Source organism: Ruditapes philippinarum, unplaced genomic scaffold, assembly GCF_026571515.1.
Source record: "Ruditapes philippinarum isolate M1 unplaced genomic scaffold, ASM2657151v2 ctg660_1_1_1_1, whole genome shotgun sequence".
Classification (NCBI taxonomy): domain Eukaryota; kingdom Metazoa; phylum Mollusca; class Bivalvia; order Venerida; family Veneridae; genus Ruditapes; species Ruditapes philippinarum.
In genome coordinates this window covers 315,110-339,968 of record NW_026860859.1, presented here as the reverse complement: position 1 = coordinate 339,968, position 24,859 = coordinate 315,110, and the positions used below count along the sequence as shown (strand labels likewise).

Below are 24,859 nucleotides of genomic sequence, written 5' to 3'. Positions count from 1 at the left end.
TCTGAAATTGATTTATGTCTAGGTCAACGCGTGCAACTCGTAGGACTGTTGAATATCCCAATAGTTCTTATTATAAAGGATATGGTTAGTTTCAATTATACAATGTATTGAATAAATCCTTGAAGGGGTATAGGAGGCAAACTTTCGGTCTATACTGTCTATCATGTCAAGCAATTTCTGGAACGAAATAATTGTGCCCTGGCGAAAGAAACACACATTGTTTAATATGAAAGTTATGTAAATTACTTTTTCAAAAGCCTGCCGGACTAAGCTGGAATTCGATACCTTTCATCTCCTTGATCAGTTGCATGCAGAAAGACGAACAAGTCGTCAGGTCTTCAAGATGGCTTGTTAATAGATGCAATCTTACTGTCCAAATGAACAACCAACAGGTAGTTTATGTCAAATCTCTTGCATGCACTGTCATGTATACTCCAACAGATCCTCGCGGCCACCTTTATACTGTCCCGTGTCAGTGGATTGTTGACAAGGTTCTGTTACTTTGTTTTTGGCATTTATATTTTTCAACATTTTTACTAGCAAGATATATTTATTCAGTTTTGGTGTAATCTATAATCAACAAAAGATTTTTCATCAAGGCCTATTATCTCCCTTTACTTAGGTAATCTATAAAGGTGATATATAGGCCCATCTTGTTAGACTTGGCATGCCATTTGCTATCGAATTATGAGAAAAGTAGTACATTGTCCATTGACAGATCTTGTAATATTTTTTACACATTTGCGTTTAATTTGGCCTTCTTGAAGATCTTGTCTTATGACATTTGTGTCACAGTATTAATTAAGACAATGCAGTCATAGAAATCAAAGTTTGCCAGTTATAGCAAAATTCAAAACAAGTCTTCTTGTCCAGTGGGTTGTTGTGTTCAAGTATGTAGATAATCTGTTAACAACAGCATCATGATTGCACCATGACTGTAGCAATAGCTCTACATTTTTTTCTGGTTAAGTCGAGCTTAAAATGAATAAAAAGCCCAATACAATTCAAAATATTTTATTTGATATAAACCTTTTCTTTTGGTGTCTCATACAAAATGCATCTCAAATGATAGATATTTAAAGAAATAGAAAGTACAATGTAAATGAATGAAGAATTCAGGACTTTAACTTAACGCTATATTCAGTAACAATAGTTGTAATTCAATTTAAAACAATAATGAACATTTACTACAATCATATGTACCTAATATAAGTTATCATGTAAGTCAGGAAATATGGTAAGTAATTGATATATAAAATTCATTTTTTTAACAATTAAAATTGTAAAATACTGAATTTAATATATATTTTGTATGCATTAAATAACTGTGAAACAGTTAAGTCATGGAAGAAAAAAATCTTGCAACAATTTTATTCGTACAACACTTAAAACACCTCTCAATCACATCATAAAGAAAATGAACTTGAAAATTTCTAACTATCTGATATAAAACTTGGTAAATATGAAAATTCCATGAAATTTAATAATTTCACCAAAATATATTTTATTATCTAAACCTTTGAAAGCTTCCTTTTGCCTCGCTGTTATTTAACACTGACATATTTTATTAATCTATACACTTGTCAATGTCTAAGAATTAAAAAGTACAAGAATTCAAGAATATTCCATACAAAAACAACCTTGCTGAGCTATCAGTAATAATAGCTAAATATAAAAAATGTTCTCTCCTTAAAACTACATGTTATGAATATTATTTTGTAACAACTTTTATTAAATATCTGATTAGTTAAAATTCCAAATAGAACAATCCACTCAATCCACTATATAAAAACTTGGGTACCAGTAAACTGTATTACTTCTTTCATATGTGAATTACTCATTATGTCTCTTATTACAGAATTTCTTTTCTTATAAATAGGCCTAAGACAAATTTTAACCAATGTAAGTTATAGAATAACTTTTAAAATTGTTACAAAAGTAACTCAAGCTTTAAATTTTTGTCCTTCTGTGATATGAATGTAAGTTCTTAAGTCATGTTAAATTTCTGACATTCATGTCTACCATAAAAGTCATACAAAAACTGTCAACTTTAAAATTTTCTCATTTATTTTTTATTTTAGAGCAGAAAAAAAATCTTCCAAGCTTATCATTACAGAATAACCAGTAAGGTTGTTTTGAGGCATGAAAACTATATAATGAAATAAAAAACTTATCTAATAACATAAACAATATTTGTGTTGTAAAATGTTTATAGTCCTCTATTATCTAAATCTTTAACTTTATAAATGCGGACAAGCCAGTGCTCTGTGGTATACGCTTCCTCTAACACATCAAGTTCAAAATCCTTGTTACCTATCTCAGCATTTCTAACTCTGTCATAACCTGTTGGTTTACCTGAATAAATAAAATATACATATTTATCTTACTACAGCATTCAATGTTGAAGTGTGGGAAATACCTCTGGCTTCAATTGGGAGAAATTAAACAGCATTCCAGGCAATTTGATAAATTTATATCAGTTGAAAAACTTACATACGCATAGCTCTTAACTTTTATTCATAGTGATGTATGATCAAATAACCTGTCTCTTCTTTTAAAGAATAAGTCAAAACTGTCCAAATTATCTCAGATGCTATTTTTTTATAGATATTTTGGCAGCTTTTGGGAATATTTTATTGAAATTGGGAAAAAATAGGTTATTTTGGATCCGAAATGGAACCTTATATCAGACCCTGGTGATTATGCAAAAATGCCCTGTAAGAACAAATTTATTGTACAAATTCAGAGTTCATAGAGGAATCATCCTCCTGAGTACAGATGGAAAAGTGATTAACTTTGGTATATTACCAATATCTCACACTGAGATAAAAAGTGTAAAATATAGAGACTTTAAGTCTTCATGCAAATGCATACTATTATTGTTAATTCGATAAAATGACAAATACAACAAGTAAACTACAAATACCTTGTTCAGTATACACCTGACCAAATCTATAATAACACATCTTGTACATCAAACAGTTCAGTAGTATAGGGGAACCATCTTTGTCCACACGGAATTCACCCTGTGGAGTGTAATAGTCACTTTCCTTGATATGACTGCCACGATCTGTAGACCCACCAATACGTACCATCCATAAAAACTTGTTTATATCTAAAATATTATACCAAGCAAATCATTAGTTAACTTTTAGGTTTACATAAAACTCATTTTAAAATCTTAAGTGGTAACCTGGTAAAGATAAAGGCTCATGTTTTCAAATAAAAATTCATAATATCTGGCTCTTAAACACATTCAATACAAAATTTCAAAATAAATACTTTCTATAAGTTATACAGTACAGACAAAAAAATATTTGAACTTTTAAAATGTTAAGGAATAGTTCTAAAAAATAAGAAATAGAGGATATTTGTTTAGTTCAGTGTAAGATCGGAATATATTTCACCGAGTCAGCGCCAAAAGGTATATTTCATGAGTGGCGCAGCCACGAGTGAAATATGAACTTTTGGTATTCACAAGGTGAAATATATTTCGATCTTACACTAAACTAAACAAATTTTCTTTTTATTATATGCAAAGAAACGTTTTAAAAAGACATTAAACCTAATACTGAATAAAAAGCGCGCCAAATAATAATACAACGTGACGTCATTTACGACGTCACGTCATTAAGTTGGTACCCAGTACTGTGCACGCTGGTGTTTCACCGAAACAACGTAAGGGGCTTAAATTCAAAACAGTGAAATTATCAAAGTGGTAATTGCACTGTTTGAAACAGTGAAATTACCAGTTTTATATCACTGATATATTTCTATAAACCACCAAAAAGCATGTAATAAAATGAAAACTACCATCTGAAGAATATCCTGTGAGACCTCCAAATATAACCAGTACATAATTGACATCTAATTCTCGCATTATTTCATATGCTTTTTCCTCTGTAGATGACATAGCCTGAAAACATAACAACAATAAATGAGGAGAAACAAGCAAATTCGTTGAATTTATATCCCCCGCCGAGTACTGGTTATTATTAACACAACAACTGAAGACATAAGGCTTTATTTATATATTAATCATGGCATAAACAGTAATATTCTTTGAACTTGATAAATATTCAGGGCAATAACAGAGCCATAATTTTGTGTTAAATAGTAAAATCTGGAAATGCCAATGAGATGTATGCATACTACATAACTAATCAAGGGCCATAAATCTGAGTTATAAGTATCTGACCGGGAACAAGGCGACTATATGCACATCTCCTCTTAGTATCCCATAAAGTTTCATTGAATTCCAGCCAGTAGAAGCAGAGAAGTAGCGAGGAAACAAATATTTTTCTATATGGATACTGCATAACTAATCAAGGGCCATAACTCTGAGTTAAAGTGTCTGACAGGAACAAGCTGACAATATGCGCATCCCCTCTTGGTATTGAAGGTTCCCATAAAGTTTCGTTGAATTCCAGCCAGTAGTTGCAGAGAAGTAGCGCGGAAACGATTTTTATTCTATATGCATACTACATAACTAATCAAGGGCCATAACTCTGAGTTAAAGGGTCTGACCGGAACAAGGCGACGATATGCGCATCTCCTCTTGATATTGATGATTCCCATAAAGTTAGTTGAATTCCAGCCAGTAGTTGCAGAGAACTACTCCGGAAACGATTTTTTACTCCATATGCATATTGCATAACTAATCAAGGGCCATAACTCTGAGTTAAAGTGTCTGACCAGAACAAGCCGACGATATGCGCATCTCCTCTTGGTATTGAAGGTTCCCATAAAGTTTCGTTGAATTCCAGCCAGTAGTTGCAGAGAAGTAGCGCGGAAATGATTTTTACTCCATATGCATACTGCATAACTAATCAAGGGCCATAACTCTGAGTTTAAGTGTCTGACCGGAACAAGCCGACGATATGCGCATCTCCTCTTGGTATTGATGATTCCCATAAAGTTTCGTTGAATTCCAGCCAGTAGTTGGAGAGAACTACTCCGGAAACGAAATTCGGACGGACGGATGGACGGACGGACGGACAACGCCAATACTATATCCCCCTCCCGATTCCATCGGCGGGGGATAATAATGACATAGCCAGGGTTTCATCAATATAGTATACATGAACATGACAAAAGCAAAGCTCCTGTAAAAACTAAACAATCAAAATCGCTGACATTATGTGCAAGGCACTTGATGACAATCATTCTGTAAAAGTTTGGTTAAAATCTCATAAAATGTAGAAGTTGTGTCCAAAAAAAAATTGTTAACGCCTATACATGTAGTTGTCACCTAACATTTATATACATGTAATGGCCTTTACTATAAAAGAAACAGAAGAAGTAATAAGCCTTTTAAATTATGTGCTGAATTGCAAAATCTTCAGGAGGTCCAATGCCAGGACCTTTCCTTAACTTTACTTGTGACCTTACTTAGCATACATGTATTTGCAAAAAGTTTGGAGAAATATACTATTCATAAAGGAAAACTTAACTCGGTAGACAATAATGGGTGTTCTGAATTAATTTAACTTTTGACTATGTATTTCTATGGATCATCAATGTAAAGAGATAATAACTATCTCAGATATAATTAAGGATTTTTGATTGTGTACGTTCAAAACTTGTCTGGGGCAAGCCATTGTTTCCCAGAGCAATCGACTTTACACTTTTTACTTAGTACTGGCTGGTTCCAGGAACGTGTCTATAAGCTTATAGCTTCCTACAAGATTGAACTCAACAAAATTCTGTATAATATAGTTATAATCAATATCAATTTGATTACTGATCTGATATATCAATAATAGATATTAATTCAATAAGTAAGTTAAGTATAATGAAAGGAAGGACATACCTGGAACACCCTGTTGAATAATTTCAAAGAGCATATAAAACATTTTATGCCAACTGAACTGTTACTATAACTACCAATTACAAAATATATGTTAACTTACTTGTCCTACACGAGATATATGTGTATTATTCCAAGTGTTATTATCAACAAGTATAGTTCTGTTTGCCATAGCTGTAATCTGGTAACCGTAATCCCACCAGGACATTACTTTAGCATCCTAGAATATAATCAATCATTTGATTAAAGTTAATCTATATTTGATAGTCATGAATGAATAAGCATAACTTGTTATACTAACAACAAGTCTTCAAACTGCTTATAAAGCTTACATACCAATACTTGGAAAAAAGAAAACACTTGCTATCACAAACGCTGGCACATAAATGTGCTGGATTCAAATGAAATTCAATTTCATGAACAAGTAAGCCTTGTTGATGAAAACAATTTTGAAAACAGTATCATGTACACAACTCTTTTCAATTTTGGGTCATTTTTCACAAATAGAATAATTATTTAGGAAAAACAGAGTGAGCAAATGATCTGAAATTTTGTAAGTTATTGATATAGCCCTACATCAAATAGTACAAAAATGTCGAAATCAATATTTCCAGCCCTGTCATGTCAAAAAAACCTCAGTGGAGTCCCGGAAAAGAACATCATTTTTGTTTGTCTTTGACAACAGCTACTTCTACTAGAGATAATATATTAAGGAAGAAAATGCCAGCTTACCTCAGCTGTGTTGTGTCTCAGCCAGTAGTAAGCCTCCCTGAAATCGTCAAAGATAATTCTACCACCATCTCCAGCACGTGCAGACAACACAATAGAAGGACTGGAGTATGCTTCTGATGTAACCCATGTACAATGGAAGGTATAAGTGATCAGGAAAGCTGCCATCATAAACACAACACCTGTGGCAATCTGAAATACATAACAACAATAATATAAAACAGGGATATCAACTGTTATGAATTCATGGTTTTATGTTAAATTTCACGTCCTTTGTTTAAAAATTTTGCCGTTTTGTTTCTCAAAAAGGGGATTCAAGTTTTGTTCATTAATAGTTCTTAACTGGTAGGAGAGTTTCTAACTCACAAAAACATCAGCAAAAACTCATTCAAAATTAGTGTACATTACTACTTATAAATATTTTTGACAGATAATAAGGCCCAATATAAATGGTTGTTTAGAAATGCGGTATAAATCTAGCCGCTAGGTGCTGTGTATATAAAACTATATAAACATCATGATTATCAAATGAAAAGCGACATTACAAATGTGCAGTATTATAATAACAGATATATTAATATTATACTCTTATACTAAAACATGATGTCATGAATAAACAATTTGTTAAGTAATACCAATTATAACCATTTCATAGAAAAAAGATCATCATAAATATAGAATGGAGAAAGAATTACCTCATGTTTTAATGGGTAAGTCTGGTCAATTCTCTTTGGTTTCTTGTCCTTGCTCTTGTTAGGGTTATCAATATTCTTCATATATGTTGACAGGATACCTGACACCCCTATAGCAGACAGAATGCACATGACCGGTGCCAGAACCAACATCAGACGTACCATCACACCCTGAATTACCAACACAAAATAATAAATTCAACTGTAACACTAATATGTTAACTAAGAAATTTTTTACAAACTGGTCACTGGACTGATTGTTCACTAAAGTTTAGCTACAAATGTATTAATGTTACTGTGTATTTGACAGGCAGTAAAAACATGACCTGTTAATTACAGACAGATTACCAAGTATATCACAAAAGAAACACTTTTAACTGTCCTTCATAAATTCTGTAAATTTATCATTTCAACTGTAAGTTTATCATTTCAACTGTACGTTTATCATTTCAACTGCAAGTTTATCATTTCAACTGTATTCTCTAATACCATCTTGTATTTAGTTCTCCATGTAAATAAACTAGAAATTTGCAAAAACATTTAAATTAACAGTAAAACTTTGTTAAGAAAGTAGGCAAACTTACAGCGAAGTAGATACTGGTAACTCCATACATGATGATAAAGATGTTAGCATCTGTAAGCTTCTTAAAACAGAAGTATAGGCCAGCTGAAATAACAATATATGTATACTTTATCTTATCTTTGACTGCATCCATACTGCTAAATAATCATTTTCTAAGGTTTGTTGTGCAATTTACATGCAATATTTATGTAACACATCTGCCCTACATTAAATTCCCGTATGTCTATTGTTGGTTTTAAAGGATATAAAAACAAACAGGTAATTTAGAAATTATGTAGTTCTAAAGTTAAAAGTCTGGTGATATCTTAATTATGCAGTTCGACCTAGTATAAACCTGTCATAGCTACTAAAACTTTACAAGTTAACTATTTACCTGGGAACATATAAAACTTTACAAGTTAACTATATACCTGGGAACATAAATACAAGCAGTTGAAGATCAAAGTAGAAAGATGACCATGTTGTAGGCTGATGTTCTGATACAGATGCTATAATCGGGATGTTGTTCTTCGCATAAGATGGGTCAAGGAGAGAATAAAAACGTCCAGTCCATGGTGAGATTTCTGTTTAATCTGTTAAGGATCTATAACTGTCTATAGTATAAACTTACACCCATTCCTTATTGCTAGAACTGGAGAAAATGAATTCACAGGTTATATAAAATTGTACCTAGGTGCTAAAATAAACTGTTAACACAACTATAACATATTCATCAGTATGCAAATATGCCGGCTTACTGGGTCAAGTTAATAATCAAGGAGCGCAAGTGTCTAATGAACATATTTCTAGTTTTGCTCCCTTTGTGATTAAATGTTCTCCAGGAACATGATACAACTCATGTTCTATATATCATAGAGTCAATACAAAACTATTGTATCTTCAGAAACAAACACAAGTAGTTGCAACAGTTTTGAAGCAATTATATATTAATGCATTACAAATTTATATTCAGTGTTATAAAGGATACTGCCTAGGGCGGTTGCTATGGCAACAGCTAAAGTACCAATGGAGCCAACAAACAAGACAATACTCTTAAAGAGCAGATTAAACTGTTCACCAGTCAGTTTAGATCTTACATAGTCAACAAATGTATGAATCTGACACAATCCAAACACGCCAAGAGCCTAAAATAAATAAGAGAAAAGGTCAAAATTTCATTTGAATTCTACCATTAAACAATATACAATTACTGACTAGCGAGTCATTGAATATGATGAGATTCATATGCAGATGACATATTGACCGAGGTGACAGTATAGGTCATATGGCAACTTTACTGGACAGGTACAGGAAGACCTCAGGTGTCCTTCCATGCATTATTACAATAAAACTGAGACATATTTAAAACTATAATAAAAGCAAAAATCAGCCTAAGCATAAAAGGGCAATGAATATTGTCCCTACATATCTTCACAAAAATTAAAAGAAAATTTCATTACCTCATATGTTGCACTCAAAATTTATTACATACACATAACACTGTTCATTTAAAAGATCAAAAATTTAATGTACAATACAAAATTAAATATAAAGCATTTTGAGGACAGTTTGGTTCCTAGTATACTTACAGCCATATGTTCACTAGATTGTACAGGCTGGAAACCAACAAAAGAGATCTGCATAGAGAGGATTGTACCCAGACAGTATACCTATAAGTGATAAAAAGAATAAATATTAAAACAACATTCTTACTGTGTGCAATTGATCTTCCTATTCAAATAAATAATTTATCTGAAATTTGGTACTTGCAAATAAAGCTTTTGCTATGAAGTAAATCTATCTTGCTTTGTGGAGGCCATTGAATATCTGATTTGTGGGTGTGTTAAGTTAATTTACCTTAATTGCTGGAATAATTACATTCTGGGTGTCCAATTTGCATTAATAAAAGACATATTTTTGTGTGAATCGGCTGATATAAATAGGATATACAGAGAATAACAATTTAGACAGTGGGTTAATAAACTGCATATATGAAAAGATGAGGACCAAGGTAACCCTTTCCCTTTTTTTCAGGGTTTATTTCTCTGCTAATTCCAAAATACACAATTAATGAACAGTTCAAAAGTGTTTTACAGTAAGTAACATACTTATGTTTGCTTATATGTGGTATTTAAACAATGTGAGCAAATAAAGTGACATTATAAGCATTATCTACATTATACATACTGTTGAATAAGCAACATATATTCTGTGAGAGAATCGTCCAGTTAACATGAGGGCCAGCACATGAAGGGGGATCAAGTTGATAAGGAAAACATAGCCTCCCCATGAAGAAACCTGAAATATAAAATGACTATCACCTTAATGCTGCAACTTTTATTTTATTCTCTTTTTCTTTTGCAAAATATATTTTTTAATGTTTGTTTGTTTTTTCATTTTACGCCTTTTTCCAACAGTATTTCAGTCATATAGGCGGGTAGTTTCCTAACCATCGTTCCTGGAGAGTTACACCAGTACCAGACTTCCTTCCTCCGCGCTAAACTACCAAAGCATCTCCCGGGCATCGAACCCACGCCAGAGAGGTAACTGGATTAGAAGTCTACTCCAACCCCTCGACCACGGAGGCGGTTACTATTTTTTAATTCAAGCGACATAACAATTCATTTTAAGTATGTACTGAATATGAAATTCAGGAAGTCAAAAAAAAACACAATTAACATTCTATTCTTTTTGCTATTTTTAGTATTATTTTTCTGATCTTATATCCACAAGTTAAAATATGAAATCTCTTTTTAAGGTTACAAATAGAACAAACACAAAATCTAAAGGCAAGGCATAACACTCTGTCTACGGAGATATCAAAAAAAAAGAAAATAACTTAACATTAAGTGCTTCCAAAATAGAGGCAATCACCTTAGCTAAACAAGTAAACTTACCATATAAAAGTATGCGAGTGCACAGAGGGAAGCCCAGAATACTGAGCCTGTTTTCACAGATTTAATCCACAACATGTAGGTCAGCAGCATACAGAAAATAGCAATACCCTCGTTATCGTAGGAACCTGCCACGGAACGGGAAATATATCCTGGTACTATAGCAATCATAGCTGCCGCAATCAGACCAGCTCCTGCATCCTGTATCAAATTATCATAAAATTTCATTTTGTTTGGTTTCATTATGGTATGATTTTTAAAACTCATCCTGGTAGAACTAAAGATTATTTACCTTTCTCACCAATATAGAGTCAGGCCGGTCTACTGGAACCAAAAATGATCAACCTTTGCCACCAGTAGAGCCAGAAATGGTAATTGAAAAATTATTTTGTAAAGCTCGAGAAGTTTTTATCCTTATGTCCCACTCAATTAGCTCAGTAGGTTGTGGATAAGGTCTTATAAACCCTAGTCCTATGTATGGCATATGTAGTTTTCTTAATAAGCCCTAGAAGTCAGCAAAATCAATGGTTAAACAGAATCTACTGCTAGCTACTTTTCTTACATAAAAACTTTTGAATCACTAAGGAGCACATTATAACTCAATAAACTGGATACTAACAAATCTTGACTTGCTACATTAAAATTTATAGAGAGCACAGCTGCACTGCATATGTAAAATTAATTATTGACAATAGCACACAATGGCCTTTTAGTTTTATTCTATCCTACTGTTTTAAATGAAGCACACTGTTAGTTAATTGCAGAAAAACAGATAAATACTGATATCTTGATGCCCGATAAAATATTCATGAAATTAAACTGGCACTAATTTTTTTCAAATCAGCATAAAACAAGCAGAAAAATATATAATTCAGCCTGAAAGAATTTTTTCTTCTTCAATAAATGGGGTTCTTTCATTTAATAGGTTTCTCTACCTGTGGACCCAAAGTGAATAAAGAAAGAAATATTGCTAATACTTTACCTTAAGCTCCTTTGTAAGTTGATAAGTGACAAGTACTGTGAAACTAGAGAAGAGTGGGGCAAGGAATACACAAACGTTCCTAATCTCTATAGTAATGTTTAGTAGCCAAGCAGCATGGTAAAGTATAGCTGATGTTACCATTAAACCTATGAAAATATGCATAGTTATATATCAACAGTACAATCATTTATATATAAAAGAAATTATATATTTCATACATTAAGCAGTTCGTAACCCCTTGTATGTGGGTAATAATTTCTTTTTTTTCAAATGTATACAAATATGCTGAACAAACTGCAGAATAAAGAGACTGCTCATTCACTTGTTTAACATTGTATAAGAAATACAACTTTTATCTTGATTCTGCTCATATCTTCAAATATGAAATACAACAGTTTATCTATAAAATGTCATTTAATACCTTTAATACTTGTATTTTTATGGTATTTTGTAAAAGGAAAGATTTCTATAAAGTGGAAATGGCTCAGCAGTGGAAAAATGGTAGGTAGAGAGATTGGAAACAGAACGTTTTTTTATACTTTTTAAGAGTGTGAAATGTGCATACCAGGATAAATAGTTCCGCCAATAATACGTCCTAGTGGGTACCAGGCTCTGTCATCAAACCAGTTATGGAAGCTGTAGAAACCTTCTTCAGTTAAAAACCTTGTGGTTCGGTAGTTGAAATAAGGATCAAACTCGTGGATAACACTCTCAAATCGTAACACAGAAAACAGACGTGTTGAAAACGCTGAAATATAAAACATGAAAGATACATCTATTTCTACTCTTACTACAACATGCATAGTTTTAGATTTGAAATTTGAAAAGAAACAAATCTTTACAATCACGCTCTTTTCAACAGTCACTTTATTAATTTCATACTGAATCTGATTCTTTAACAAAGAAATCATTCTTGAGAAAAATAAGAGAGTTTGGCTTATGTTGCTAAATGTTTTACAATTTATTCACTGTCAGAACACTATATTACATTCATTAGCCGATAGTATATTGTCCAGTCAAAATTAAAAGACCTGACAAAAAGTTTTACTCACATAAAACTGCTGCAATTGTAAGTATCATCATTTTCAACAAGGTGTCCTGTTTGTCTGAGCTCATCTTCAGGAACCATTGTGGTCCAAAACCCGAAGTTGAGGACTTCATTTTTCAACTAAAAAAGAAAAAACATAAAATAACACAAAAAAATAGCAAATCTACTTTTATTATATAGAGGATATTTGTTTGTTTCAGTGTAAGATCGAAAAATATTTCACCGAGTGAACACCAGATGCAATATTTTCCACGAGTGGCGTAGCCACGAGTGAAAATATAATAGCTGGGGTTCACGAGTGAAATATTATTTGATCTTACATGTAAAACAAACAAATTTTCTGTTTATTTCATGATTTTTTAACGATTTTTACACCATTTTACTGATTTTTGTCGCGTAACGTCATGCTCTTATCTTCATGACGTCATCAAATAATGACGTCACAATGTTGAAGCAAAATATAATTCCATGATTATTTTTAGATTTTAGATGTTTTTCAGCACAACGTTCGTAAATATTTACGAACTACAGTTATCACGTACATTTTTTATTATGATTGACATCATTTCCGCTGAAAAAAAACATTCATTAATGATAAATATTTTATTTTTACGCCAAATATAGTTCGGCTACTGTGAAATTATATTTGGTAATCATTACTGTGAAATTATCGGAATATCAGGGCTCATCCTGGGGGGAAATTTTAGGGAGAAGTGACTTCCTCGCGAAAATTAGGGAGAATGGAAACAACCCAATGTGTCTGCATTAACATGCATGGCTATACATCCTTTAATTATAATATAAACACAATTAACATCACATATAATATTTCTCCAGTTTATTAATTAATAGTAGTATTAATTAATAGTAGATCTGGCAATGACATCTAAATGTTTTTGAGCTGCAAATATGAATAAAAAAAATTATTTTTGATATCTATTGATCAGCTATTTATAAGCTTTCTCTAAATATGTGTTTATATATTTTCATGTAGATTTGTTGATAATAATGTGTAAGAAAAGATATGATGATAAATTCATTTTTATATTTTTTACTTTCCTCACTTTTAATAGAAGATGACATTGGATATTGATTAATAACATCTGTTCTATTCTGTTCTGGTAACAGAATTTTCTTTCCAATTCCAAAATGTTGTAATGTCACATTTATATGCATATAATTATGCTTATAAAACAATTTTCAAACATCAAAGAATATGTAAAATATGTACTGCAAACATTTGTGCACATTATATTTGATCACTAAAATTACAAACATTCATTTCTTATTGAAAAATTTGACTGAGAAATTGTAGAAAATTAATTTCTAATTACCTCCCTTTATTTTCATGAAATGTTAAATTCGGTAATATCTTTATATTAGAATAATGCTATTTAACATTAATCTTAATCTGAGCGTCATATTTACGATATTAAAACAAATATATATTGAAACAAAAAGAACACTTCTTTCCTGACAAATTTTGTTGTTATATACATTTCATGATATACGACCGATATGTAGTTTAGCCGGGATGTCGTGCCCACGTGCGTAAACTGTGTCAAATTTGGCATTTAATGCCAAACAGCCCCACTGTCTACAACATACCAATCGCAAGATTTTTGCGAATTGGCTTTCTTAAATTTTCGCGTAGGTGTAACTATCAGAATCAGTAACTTTCTTAAGTTGCTCGGTTTCGGCATTTCGCCTTGTAGCCATGACGTGAGCGACATAACAATTTTACAGTAAAAATTGATGTTAACAGACTGAAATCATTCAAGACTATGATTAAGTTTTTAATCCGGTCGCTGATCATTAATGAAATTGATTATTTTTAATTGAATAACAGTTTTGTGATAGCCGCGAAAAATCCATTGCACATCGCCTTTACTCGGGTTAAAACCCCGCCATCGAAGTGCATCGTGTATATCAATTAGGGAAGATTGCACATGTTTAGATAATCGGGAAAAAACAATCTATAATTATCGCCAAATCCCGTATTAAACTCGCAAAACTATCACACAATTATACCGTTTCGGGCCGATGCTCTCATTATTTACTGTTTAGAGTAGGCGGTCTATCGCTTTGCTTACAGGTAGAAGGGTAGTATAAAGCGACGCTCTGATTGGATAATGATAATTAGCGGTCGTCATATGGGCGGATACAATCTCTGCTCTTTACATCGCTAAGTAATTACTATTTGGGAATTAAGATTTTATCGGCGATGTTGACTTCTCTTTGATCAATCGGGAGAGCGAAATTGGAATATACACGGCGAAGTTTTCGCCTGAATCGCCCTTCCGGATGAGCCCTGAATATAATCAACCGTTATAATTCAGTAATCTACTGCAAAACATGTAATAAATACAATTCACAAATACTGTTTAACACGCTAGTATGAAAAAATCCAAAATGCTCTCACAACCTGTTAGCAACATATATTGTGTGCCTAGTAAATGAGATGTCTGGGGTTCAAAACCATGTCTGGATTTCTTCAGGGTTTCTAATGTGTCATCCTTTATCACGGTCTGTGTCTAGGCTCGATAAATGCAATGTAGAATATGAATGCCCAGAGCTCTTCTCATATTGAATGGTCATGAAGCAGAATCTACTTTTTATATCAATAATTAAAATGTTAATTATAGTAGATCTATCATAATAAATTCTATAAACATTGGTTCTTACTTCATCTCAAAGATAATTCAAAGTTCTGTTGATTGACACCAGGAAATCATGGTAAGATTAAACTAAAATGTTTTAAAAGTTACCAAGGGGTGTGTTATTGTTAACGTCTTAGACTTTGCAATCTTTACTGGACTTGGTGGTAAATGGGATTTTTCAGTGTTGTTATATTTTTCTGGTCCTTCGGGATCATTGATGCCAGCACTATTAAGTGTTGAGAATTGAGTACCACTCAAGCCGGTGCTAGGGGGCGTGAGGGATGTTGCACTTATTCATTATCCCTCATGTACAGACTCAATCAAACTGAGTCTGCAATTCTTATGTAATATTGTTGTGATTAATGCTTACGAGGGATCACTTTGTCTCCAGATTTTTATACTTCACAACAGTAGGTGTCAAGTGATGTGTGGCAGCTGTAAAAATTTGCCCCGTACTTCACTTCAGTGTTGTTATATTTTTCTAGTCCTACGTGATCATTGATGCCAGAACTATTAAGTGTTGAGAATTGAGTATTGCTCAAGCCGGTGCTAGGGGGCGTGAGGGATGTTGCACTTATTCATTATACCTCATGTACAGACTCAATCAAACCGAGTCTGCAATTCTTATGTAATTTTGTTGTGATTTGCTTCCTGTAGATTTTTTTTAATTCACGTAGAAAAAGAATCAAAGCAAATTAATGACAGATGTCCCAGTCATGTAAAACGTTAGTTACTAGTAATAAAAAAGGCTAAGCAAGCACATATTAAGGTATGACGTGTTCTGTCTTCGTTAAACCATTAGACAGATTATCTCCCCTGACAGCAGCCACATCATCAATTCAAATGCGTGATTTTGCAAATAAAGGCGAATTTTTCAAGTTTGTCAACACGCAAACATATAGAACCTCAGTTGAATTCACCAATTTACAACAATGCCAGGAAATTAGAAATCTTACTTTTATCAGAAAACCTTTAATTTCCAGGGACTCGCTCTTCGCCGGGCCTATGTGTCAGCTTCTCCTACGTTAAATTGTAACGAGACCGTTGATTGGTCCAATGTATTGGATATTACCTGTAATATTAAAACGGGATTAAAACGTGTAAATCGTTCCTTATCCGTAAAAATTAAGTTTCTCGTAATCACATTAAATATAGCTCTGCGGTTCTCACTGTTAGAGTTTTATGTAATTCTACAATAGACTAAATGTAATTCTACAATGAACTAAATAAATAGCCCATCAAGCTTTTAGCTTAATGGGCTACCCATAGGTGCATAGTATATATTATATTATTTTTTATGATAAAAGTGTGCTCTTTTATGCTGTTTTTATCTCATTTTATATAACTATATAGATATATATGTTTTTCTTAACTGTATGATATTATTATTGCATCATGTGCTATGTTCCTAAATTAATAAATAAATAAAATAAATAAAAAATAACAAACAAGCCACATAAACACGAGCATTCAGTAATTAATTAGTGCAGACGTTTCGGCTCATCAGAACAAAAATGATATTCTTTATGTTATACGTAATTCTACATATTATTGATTTTTTTTCTAAAACTCTATAACAGATTACATGTTCTTTCTTTCTGTGGAAGATTTAATTGCATTGATCTAATTTACTAATTAACTCGTGTGAAAGAAAAAGATATTTTAACCATGGATTTTTATTTTACCGTTATTAACGTCGATGTTCTAAGTTTTAACATACATGTACATATGAAATGTATTAACTTATTAGATTTTAAGCATGATGTAAGCTCTCTAATAGGTCAGGTTGTGATAAAAAAATCTATTCAATTGATTTTAAATGATGGCCTATGGGGGATGGTAAACATATGAATATCAAATTTTGCCTTATATAATAAGGCGGTTATTATAAGGTATCAGCATTAAAACGTTTACTACAATTAATGTGTATCATTCTTGGTAATTATTTTTTTCTTAACATATCGCACAACCGACATGGAATGTGTTAAACGTTGAGAGCTAAAATGTAACCATGAAGTATCAAATAAGAATACATAACCTAGTTAAGATATACAGTAACACATACACATTATCACAAATGTCAACAATTTACCAACCATGTAAGAAAAAAAAACAGCCATTAATTGTGAGGCAATTAAGTTGTGGTAGTAAAGTAGTTTTATATATAAGTTTGTGAGAGGTTGAGTACAGCATATCTCTGTGTTATATTTTTACATTAATATAATATCTTGATCTTCTTAATTGGTAAGACAACCTTTATTTTATTAAAATAATCATGTGTATTTTTTTTATTGTTATTGACGTTTAAAAAGAAATCATGTAACCAAAGATTTGTTTTTTATTAACCATTCTTAGTTTTTACTTTTAATGTAAAGAATTCGGCAAATTAATTAAGCTATTGTACATTTTCGCTGTCAATTTGACTTGAATTATTAATAAATATTAATAATTTCGAAAGATTACCTATCATAATGGTGACTGACCAATATTTGATAATGAAAATGGTTATGATACAACATAAAAACTACCTAAATTACTAAAAGACTGTCCGCATTTTTTTTTAAATTGTGCGTTACTGATACATTCTTAACGATATTTATAGAAATTTCCGTTAGTCACGTGGAATATTGATAATTTTTTCACACTAAAATATAAAATTGAACAGAAGTATAACAAAATGCCAACTTATTTGGATTTTTACAAGTTTGTTCATGTCCATTTACTCTTGGATGGGCATAGTGTCACTTTCAATAAGTTATTTTCACGCAGAAGGTACGTGTTCATGTGCTCGCACGTGACTTAAATATTGCACAAACATCCTGAGCCTGACAAACGTGTAATGTCGGGCATTAAAGCCATATTAAATTAGCACTTTCTGATTAACTTTTTATAACAAACGTAACTCGAAATATTAAATTTCACAAGAACAATATTATCCATGTAGTAAATATTGTTCTACAATATTTTTTAGCATTGGTGTACATTGGGTTGTAACTGGACTCACACGTGCATATCTTCTTATCTCTTTTCTTCTCCTATTTAAATGACACTGGACTGTGTGGATATCAAGCATGCTAACGAACCTGAATATTTGAAAATGATTATACATCGTGTTTAATACGATTTATGTCACGTGATTGTTTTATTGTAGCTAATAAAAATACTTTCAATGAACATTTGATAAACAGGACATTTCTCATCAGACTGTTATGATAAAAAATTATGAATACAATGTATAATACATATAACGGATGGCACTGCTTCGACGTCACAATATCTGTGAGATAATTGGTCTTTGTTCTTCTTTCAGGGACATAAAAGATGCAGATTAAAGCGAACGTTCTGATATTTTATTGTATATGTTTGGTTGCCATGGTACACCTAACTTCAGCCATGTATGGATTGTGTTCAACAGAACATCATTTAAACAACGCCTGCAATGATAATTATGATCGTTGTAAAGAAGTAAGTTCATTTAAACTATATATTTTACCTTATTTATCCGACGTGCCCTCAGTCCGATTTGTCCTGATTTTAATATACCTGATATTATAAAGCTTCAAAAGTGAAGACGCTCGTTTTAGAGTGTATAATGGTTTTTAGGTAAGCACGAATTATTTTTTTCTAAGAAACAATCATAAGTCTACATGTTTGGTGACCCACATGCAGGTCTTAACATATTCAGTCTCTTGAGAATGGGTCGATCATGTGGTTATGGTTCACGAGTCTCATCAGGGACTTTGGACTATTTCATATGAGGAAGCTATCCAGTATTCTTATGGAAGGCCGGTGGTTCTACTCAAGCAATATTTTATCAGAATATCCAAATTATACATTTCTATTGTTATTTATCTATATTTGTAGTACAAATGTACTTATGGAAAATATGTCCATTGAAGACCAATTCACTTTAAGCTGCCAAAGTTCGCAATATTTGTGTACACAAGATTGCCAACTGTTGACTGTTCATATGTTTATTTTAGGTATACAACGGAACTTGTACATATGGTGCTGGCGACCACAATGAAGGTTGCCAATGTATTGTAAGAACATACAGGAATGGGAAATGGATTGAAAAGATTATGACAGAGAACCATTTACCCAAAGACGTTACCAAGACAACGAACAAACCTAATAAAGCCACCACAACATCGAACAAAAAGACGGGCCCTTGATTGACCTTTTATCAAGAATAGAGGATATGACAATAACAATGAGACGTTTAACGCTACTTTTTTTATCAACGTCGATTTCTCTGGAATGAAATAAAAGTTGTTTCCAGCTGAATATATACTGTTATTGATTCATTTAAACTCGAACAATTTATTTTATTTTTCTTGGCGAATCAGTTCCTACTTTTTACTAAACTCGAAAATGAAATCAAACATATGTTTCTGACAAAAATTGTCTGAGGTACGGACGCGATAACATTTATCATTTCATACATGATATATACAGTGCATGACGCGAACAAAATTATTTTTATCTTGGTATAATCACAATGGGGAAAATATGAATTAACTGATAATTATAAATCATATAAGATGTTATATAACACAAACATTTATCAACTGAATTCTTGAAACTGTTTAAACACCCAACTACTCACATGATTTAAAAGTCATGGCATCTTAGAACGTACATGAGGAAAATATAGAAACTGTGTAATGATCGATTCCATTGATAGACAAATATAAAGTAAAGAGATTGTCTGTCAGAAAAAAGCAATTGCGCCCTTTAATTATTCAGTTTAAATTGTATTTTTTTTGTCCTAAAAATTATTTATCTTGACGCAATATGCAGAATTGATAAAAAAAGGTATAAAATAGATGTAATGACCCAAAGTGACATTTTAGTACACGGAAAATTGAAGTTTTAAGTCATATACATGGTATGTAAATGATACTTCAGCCTCCGTGTCAATGGATGCAAACAAACAAAAGCGGTAATGGGTTGTTATATAGTTTTTCTACAATGAATAATTGGCTTAATGAAACTTATATAACAGTGAAAGTCTAGAGCTTTTACATACGTAATTATAAAAAGTGCTTTATTAATGAGTAAAAAAACAACAAACGAAATGTGAGACCAAATGTCCTATTGTTGCCCATATTCAGTTCATGATGAACTGGTAAAGTAATTGATGTTTTCAGGTTAAAATATCATTCACCGAGTCAGTAATTCAGATTGTACCATATTTTACCGACATATTTACAAAACACGTTGATTAATATACTTGGCCTTCAACAATTTATATTGGATACAGCAATTAATTGCCACATTATCATTTAAACAATTATGATGAAACAACAGCTTGCGATTATGAAGATTGCTTGCCCGCCTTTGCATTCCATTCTGTTTACCATTTCATTGCTTTCCCACCTTTGCTTTACTATCTGTTTGCCAAAATCGACCAAGATTTTAAATTCAAGTTCATATACATAATACATCGCAAAATTCAGGCATATTCTATTATATTTATTACACTTTGCAAAATTTAAGAGAATCATAACTAGTATTAGAACAAGTTGATGAAATAATTTGGGTCACCAAACTGCCTTTTGAGTTTTTGCCTAATAAAGTGAGATTTTTACTCTTTTAGGGTAGGTAACATAAAAATCAATTCATCAATTCCTTATTTTATTCTGAAGGCGTCTGGTAGGGTTACATATAGGCATATAGCAGAATTAAAACTACATAATAGCATTTATCTAAACTCCGCACGTTCTAAGAGTATATATGAACAAGCAAAAACCATCGATTTTGTTTTCGGTTATCTACCGAAATTTTGCTTGTGAATTTTCAGTAATATCACCTATATAGAGGATATTTGTTTTGTTCAGTGTAAGATCACAATATATTTCACCGAGTGAGCACCAAAAGGTATATTTCACGAGTGGCGCAGCCACGAGTGAAATATGAACTTTTGGTGTTCACGAGGTGAAATATATTTCGATCTTACATTAAACTAAACAAATTTTCTTTTTATTATATGCAAAGAAACGTTTAAAAAGACATTTTAACTTAGTACTAAATGAAAAGGGCGCCAAATAATAATACAACGTGACGTCATTTACGACGTCACGTCATTAAGTTGGTTTCCAGTACTGTGAACGCTTGTATTTCACTGAAACAACGTACTGGGCTCAAATATTCAAAACAGTGAAATTATCAAATCGATAATTTCACTGTTTCAAACAGTGAAATTACCAGTTTTTAACTCACTGATATATTTCTATAAACCACCGAAAAGCATGTAATAAATAAATTTATTTTTACAAAATCATCATATATACGTCTTCGAATGTTCACTATATACTTAACATATTTTTTTCACCGAAACCTCCACATTGAAAGTGTTTACATTTAATATGACAAAGAATAGACACGATTGTCTGCAATATGTGACAAGTTAATATCTAGTTCAACACTTGTGTAACCTTTGCTATGTTAATAGCCAGCATTCTTTAAACAATCTTTATAGTCATATATTACAGTTGTTAGTGTCACAACAAGACATAGAATCATCTGTTTGGTAATGAAACACGTGTTTAGATGTCAAGAAAATTATGATGATGGCATTAAAGTATTTATTAATCTAATCTAAAATGACAATTTACCTGTGGATTTGTCAGTTATTTCGTTTTACAATGATTTATTTCATTTCTAGACGCTGAGCAAAAAAAAAGCAACTTCTTTTAGCATATATACTTATTGGTTAGTGTTTGATATTCAGCAATCTGGCTCGGTGCATCTCCTGCTCTAATGGCTGAAATCGGTAAACATTTCGAGTATGATACACTCATAATATAATGGAATTATAATAATAATAATAATAATAATAATAATAATAATAATAATAATAATAATAATAATAATAATGATGATGATGATGATGATGATGATGATGATGATGATGATGATGATAATAATAATACAAAATGTAATAATAAAATAAAAGAATGGAAAGCAATGGAAGCAAGAAAAAATTACTTGTAAATCGCGGACCCGGTTTGATCGAGTCTGCTCATATGAATTATGGAAATGTGTATCATCCCTGCACCCCCCCCCCCAGCACCGGCTTTAGTGGTATTCATTCTTCAACACTTTAAGAAAATCAAAAACATCTATAAAGCTGTTGTATCCGCTGCAAACATTATTTTTCTGCTTTTGAAAAGTATTACTTCCGTAATGCTTGTATGAAAGAAATTATAATAAATAATTAATAAATAATAAAGTTAAAAGGGCATTAATAAATTATTGCTAAATGGATGAATCCGTGCATAATATTTTATTCTGGAACATTTTATTTTGTTTACAAATAATATTTATGTGATGGGCTTTTAAATAACAGAGACGTTTAATGTTACAACTCATTCAAGAATCGACCATAAGGTTATGGAAATAATATAGTTTTACTGTCACTAAATTTCATAAAAAATATTTCAAACGCCCTTTAATGTGCCGCAATCATCGATGTCGAAGGACCAGAAAAATATAGAATATACTAAAGCTGCCACACGGCACTTAAACCTTCTGCTGTAAAATATACCAAAATTGATGCCGCTTTAATTTATAAATTGTACAAACTAATTTGTAACATATAAAAGGCTCTCATTGGCCAAAATATGATTTCAACAATAGGACAGTGATATATGAAGTTCGCTTTCCTGGACGCGTACGTGACATCCACCACGGTACTATTGCCATTGACAATTTGATAAATTACACATATGACGTCGTTTAATGATTGAACGGCATTCTAATAATGATTGATTGAATAACTATGATTGCCCCACACTAAATATGTTACAATCATTTTGATACATTGTAAATAATCGTAACATTAACCTTGAAACCAAAATTGCCGTCATATCACGCCAATTTATGACGTCATGAAATCTATTCTAACCAAAATTCGCATTTTCTTTGTTCTCGATGGCTGGTCATGAAATATTTTACTACATTCAATGTCTTAACATAATAGACAAACCATGACTTTTGAAAAACATAAAAGCGCAATGTCACCTCACATTTTTACCTACCCGCAGAGAATATTGGAACGACCATGCGTTTATGTTCAAATTTATTGCTATAGTTACATATTGTTTTGTCATGTCAAGTGCGCAATGTTTTTTTCTAATACACAACAAAACGTGGAGCCTTACTAACTTTTATAATGACCTCATTATAAAAAAAATGCTGAATGAATATGCTGATATTATATTAATAATTTTTTGTCATACATAGCACTGCTATTTTTTTTTCTTTTGGACAACGGTTTGTAATTTTGACATGTTAAATCAGCCTAGCTGATGCATACGAGTAGGAGGGTTAATTTTTTTACTAACATATAGAATAAATTAAAAGTAATGATGTGAGACTATGATTGTTTCGAATAGCTTATAATTAAAAATCAACAACGAATTTTGAAGATGCACAACAAGGCTCTGTGTTTGACATGTTTCAATCGCAGTAATTTTTTACTTTTAATTGCGCAAAACTGCATCCATGAAAAAGGAATTTCGACAGTCTGATTATTGACCACATATTGCTCTAAGAGTCGTAGTTGTTCACGAAACGATGGCATCATATTTAGTAAGGATCTTGTATCGAATTTACAACGTCAATTTGTAAAGTATGTTTCGAGTCAAACAAAGGTGATGAGAACAAATTTGCATCATATTTTGAAATCTCACTGATTGGAATTTCTTTATGTTTCGGTTAAAGCATGGTGGAACTTAAATGTGCTAATTGCAATTTTGCAACACAATACTTTAACAAAGTACTTAATCACCGAGAAAACAACCACAATGACAAAAGATTACGAAATGAGTAAGTATAAATACTTAACCAGAAATGATCTTATAGAATAATAAAAAAATACTTATTTCCCCGTTTGTAGACATGTACTATTTTTAGTTAAGTTTACCCTTTTTGAAGATCTAATTCAAGAAAAGAAACTCGTGTAAAACGTACATCACAATAATTAAATATGACACCGACTTTGGCAGTTCTAAGCTGTATTTTTTCAGCTTCTACCTCGTTTTGATTTACAGTTACCATTAGCTTACTTTCAAGTCATTATTCAGGAACGACGATTCAAATTATGGTCAAGCTAAAATCACCAACAAAGATCTCAAAATTACATATAGATATACTTTTATCATCAAACAGATCACTGGTCAACTTTTGCTAAATATGATACAAACTATAGCTCAATTTAAAAGCATTTTTCTCATATAAAAACATTCTCCAGCGCAATAAACTTTTTGAAACTGTACAGATATTTTTGGCAATTCCTAGACGAAGACTCGAGTTCACTGCCTTTTGTAATAACATTAACTACTTTACCCAATACATGTACTTGCAATAAAAGCGTAATATTAAAAACGGACCAATTTTTTATTATTCTTTTAATTATTCCATTCCATAAATATAACCATATCAACAAATCAACATTGAAATTCTTATTTTTCAACG

At 31.8% G+C, this 24,859-nt stretch overlaps 2 protein-coding genes across 2 annotated transcripts; one reads left to right on the top strand and one right to left on the bottom strand.

Moving 5' to 3' along the window:
* Window positions 1-998: 998 nt before the first annotated feature.
* On the bottom strand, window positions 999-16,461 carry LOC132713596 (dolichyl-diphosphooligosaccharide--protein glycosyltransferase subunit STT3A-like). The gene is made up of 16 exons (XM_060696237.1): window positions 16,333-16,461; window positions 12,721-12,836; window positions 12,234-12,416; window positions 11,669-11,814; window positions 10,690-10,887; window positions 9,980-10,090; window positions 9,382-9,462; window positions 8,781-8,937; window positions 8,224-8,376; window positions 7,815-7,897; window positions 7,234-7,401; window positions 6,542-6,730; window positions 5,913-6,029; window positions 3,814-3,916; window positions 2,927-3,115; window positions 999-2,355 (listed from the first exon to the last, which is right to left on the bottom strand). The coding sequence occupies exons 2-16, from the start codon at window positions 12,827-12,829 to the stop codon at window positions 2,210-2,212; spliced, it is 2,133 nt and encodes a 710-aa protein (XP_060552220.1). The 5' UTR covers window positions 12,830-12,836; window positions 16,333-16,461; the 3' UTR covers window positions 999-2,209.
* A 1,061-nt stretch (window positions 16,462-17,522) lies between these two features.
* On the top strand, window positions 17,523-19,881 carry LOC132713602 (uncharacterized). The gene is made up of 3 exons (XM_060696245.1): window positions 17,523-17,620; window positions 18,687-18,841; window positions 19,360-19,881. Exons 2-3 carry the CDS (start codon window positions 18,698-18,700, stop codon window positions 19,549-19,551), a joined length of 336 nt encoding a protein of 111 aa, XP_060552228.1. The 5' UTR covers window positions 17,523-17,620; window positions 18,687-18,697; the 3' UTR covers window positions 19,552-19,881.
* Window positions 19,882-24,859: the final 4,978 nt, after the last annotated feature.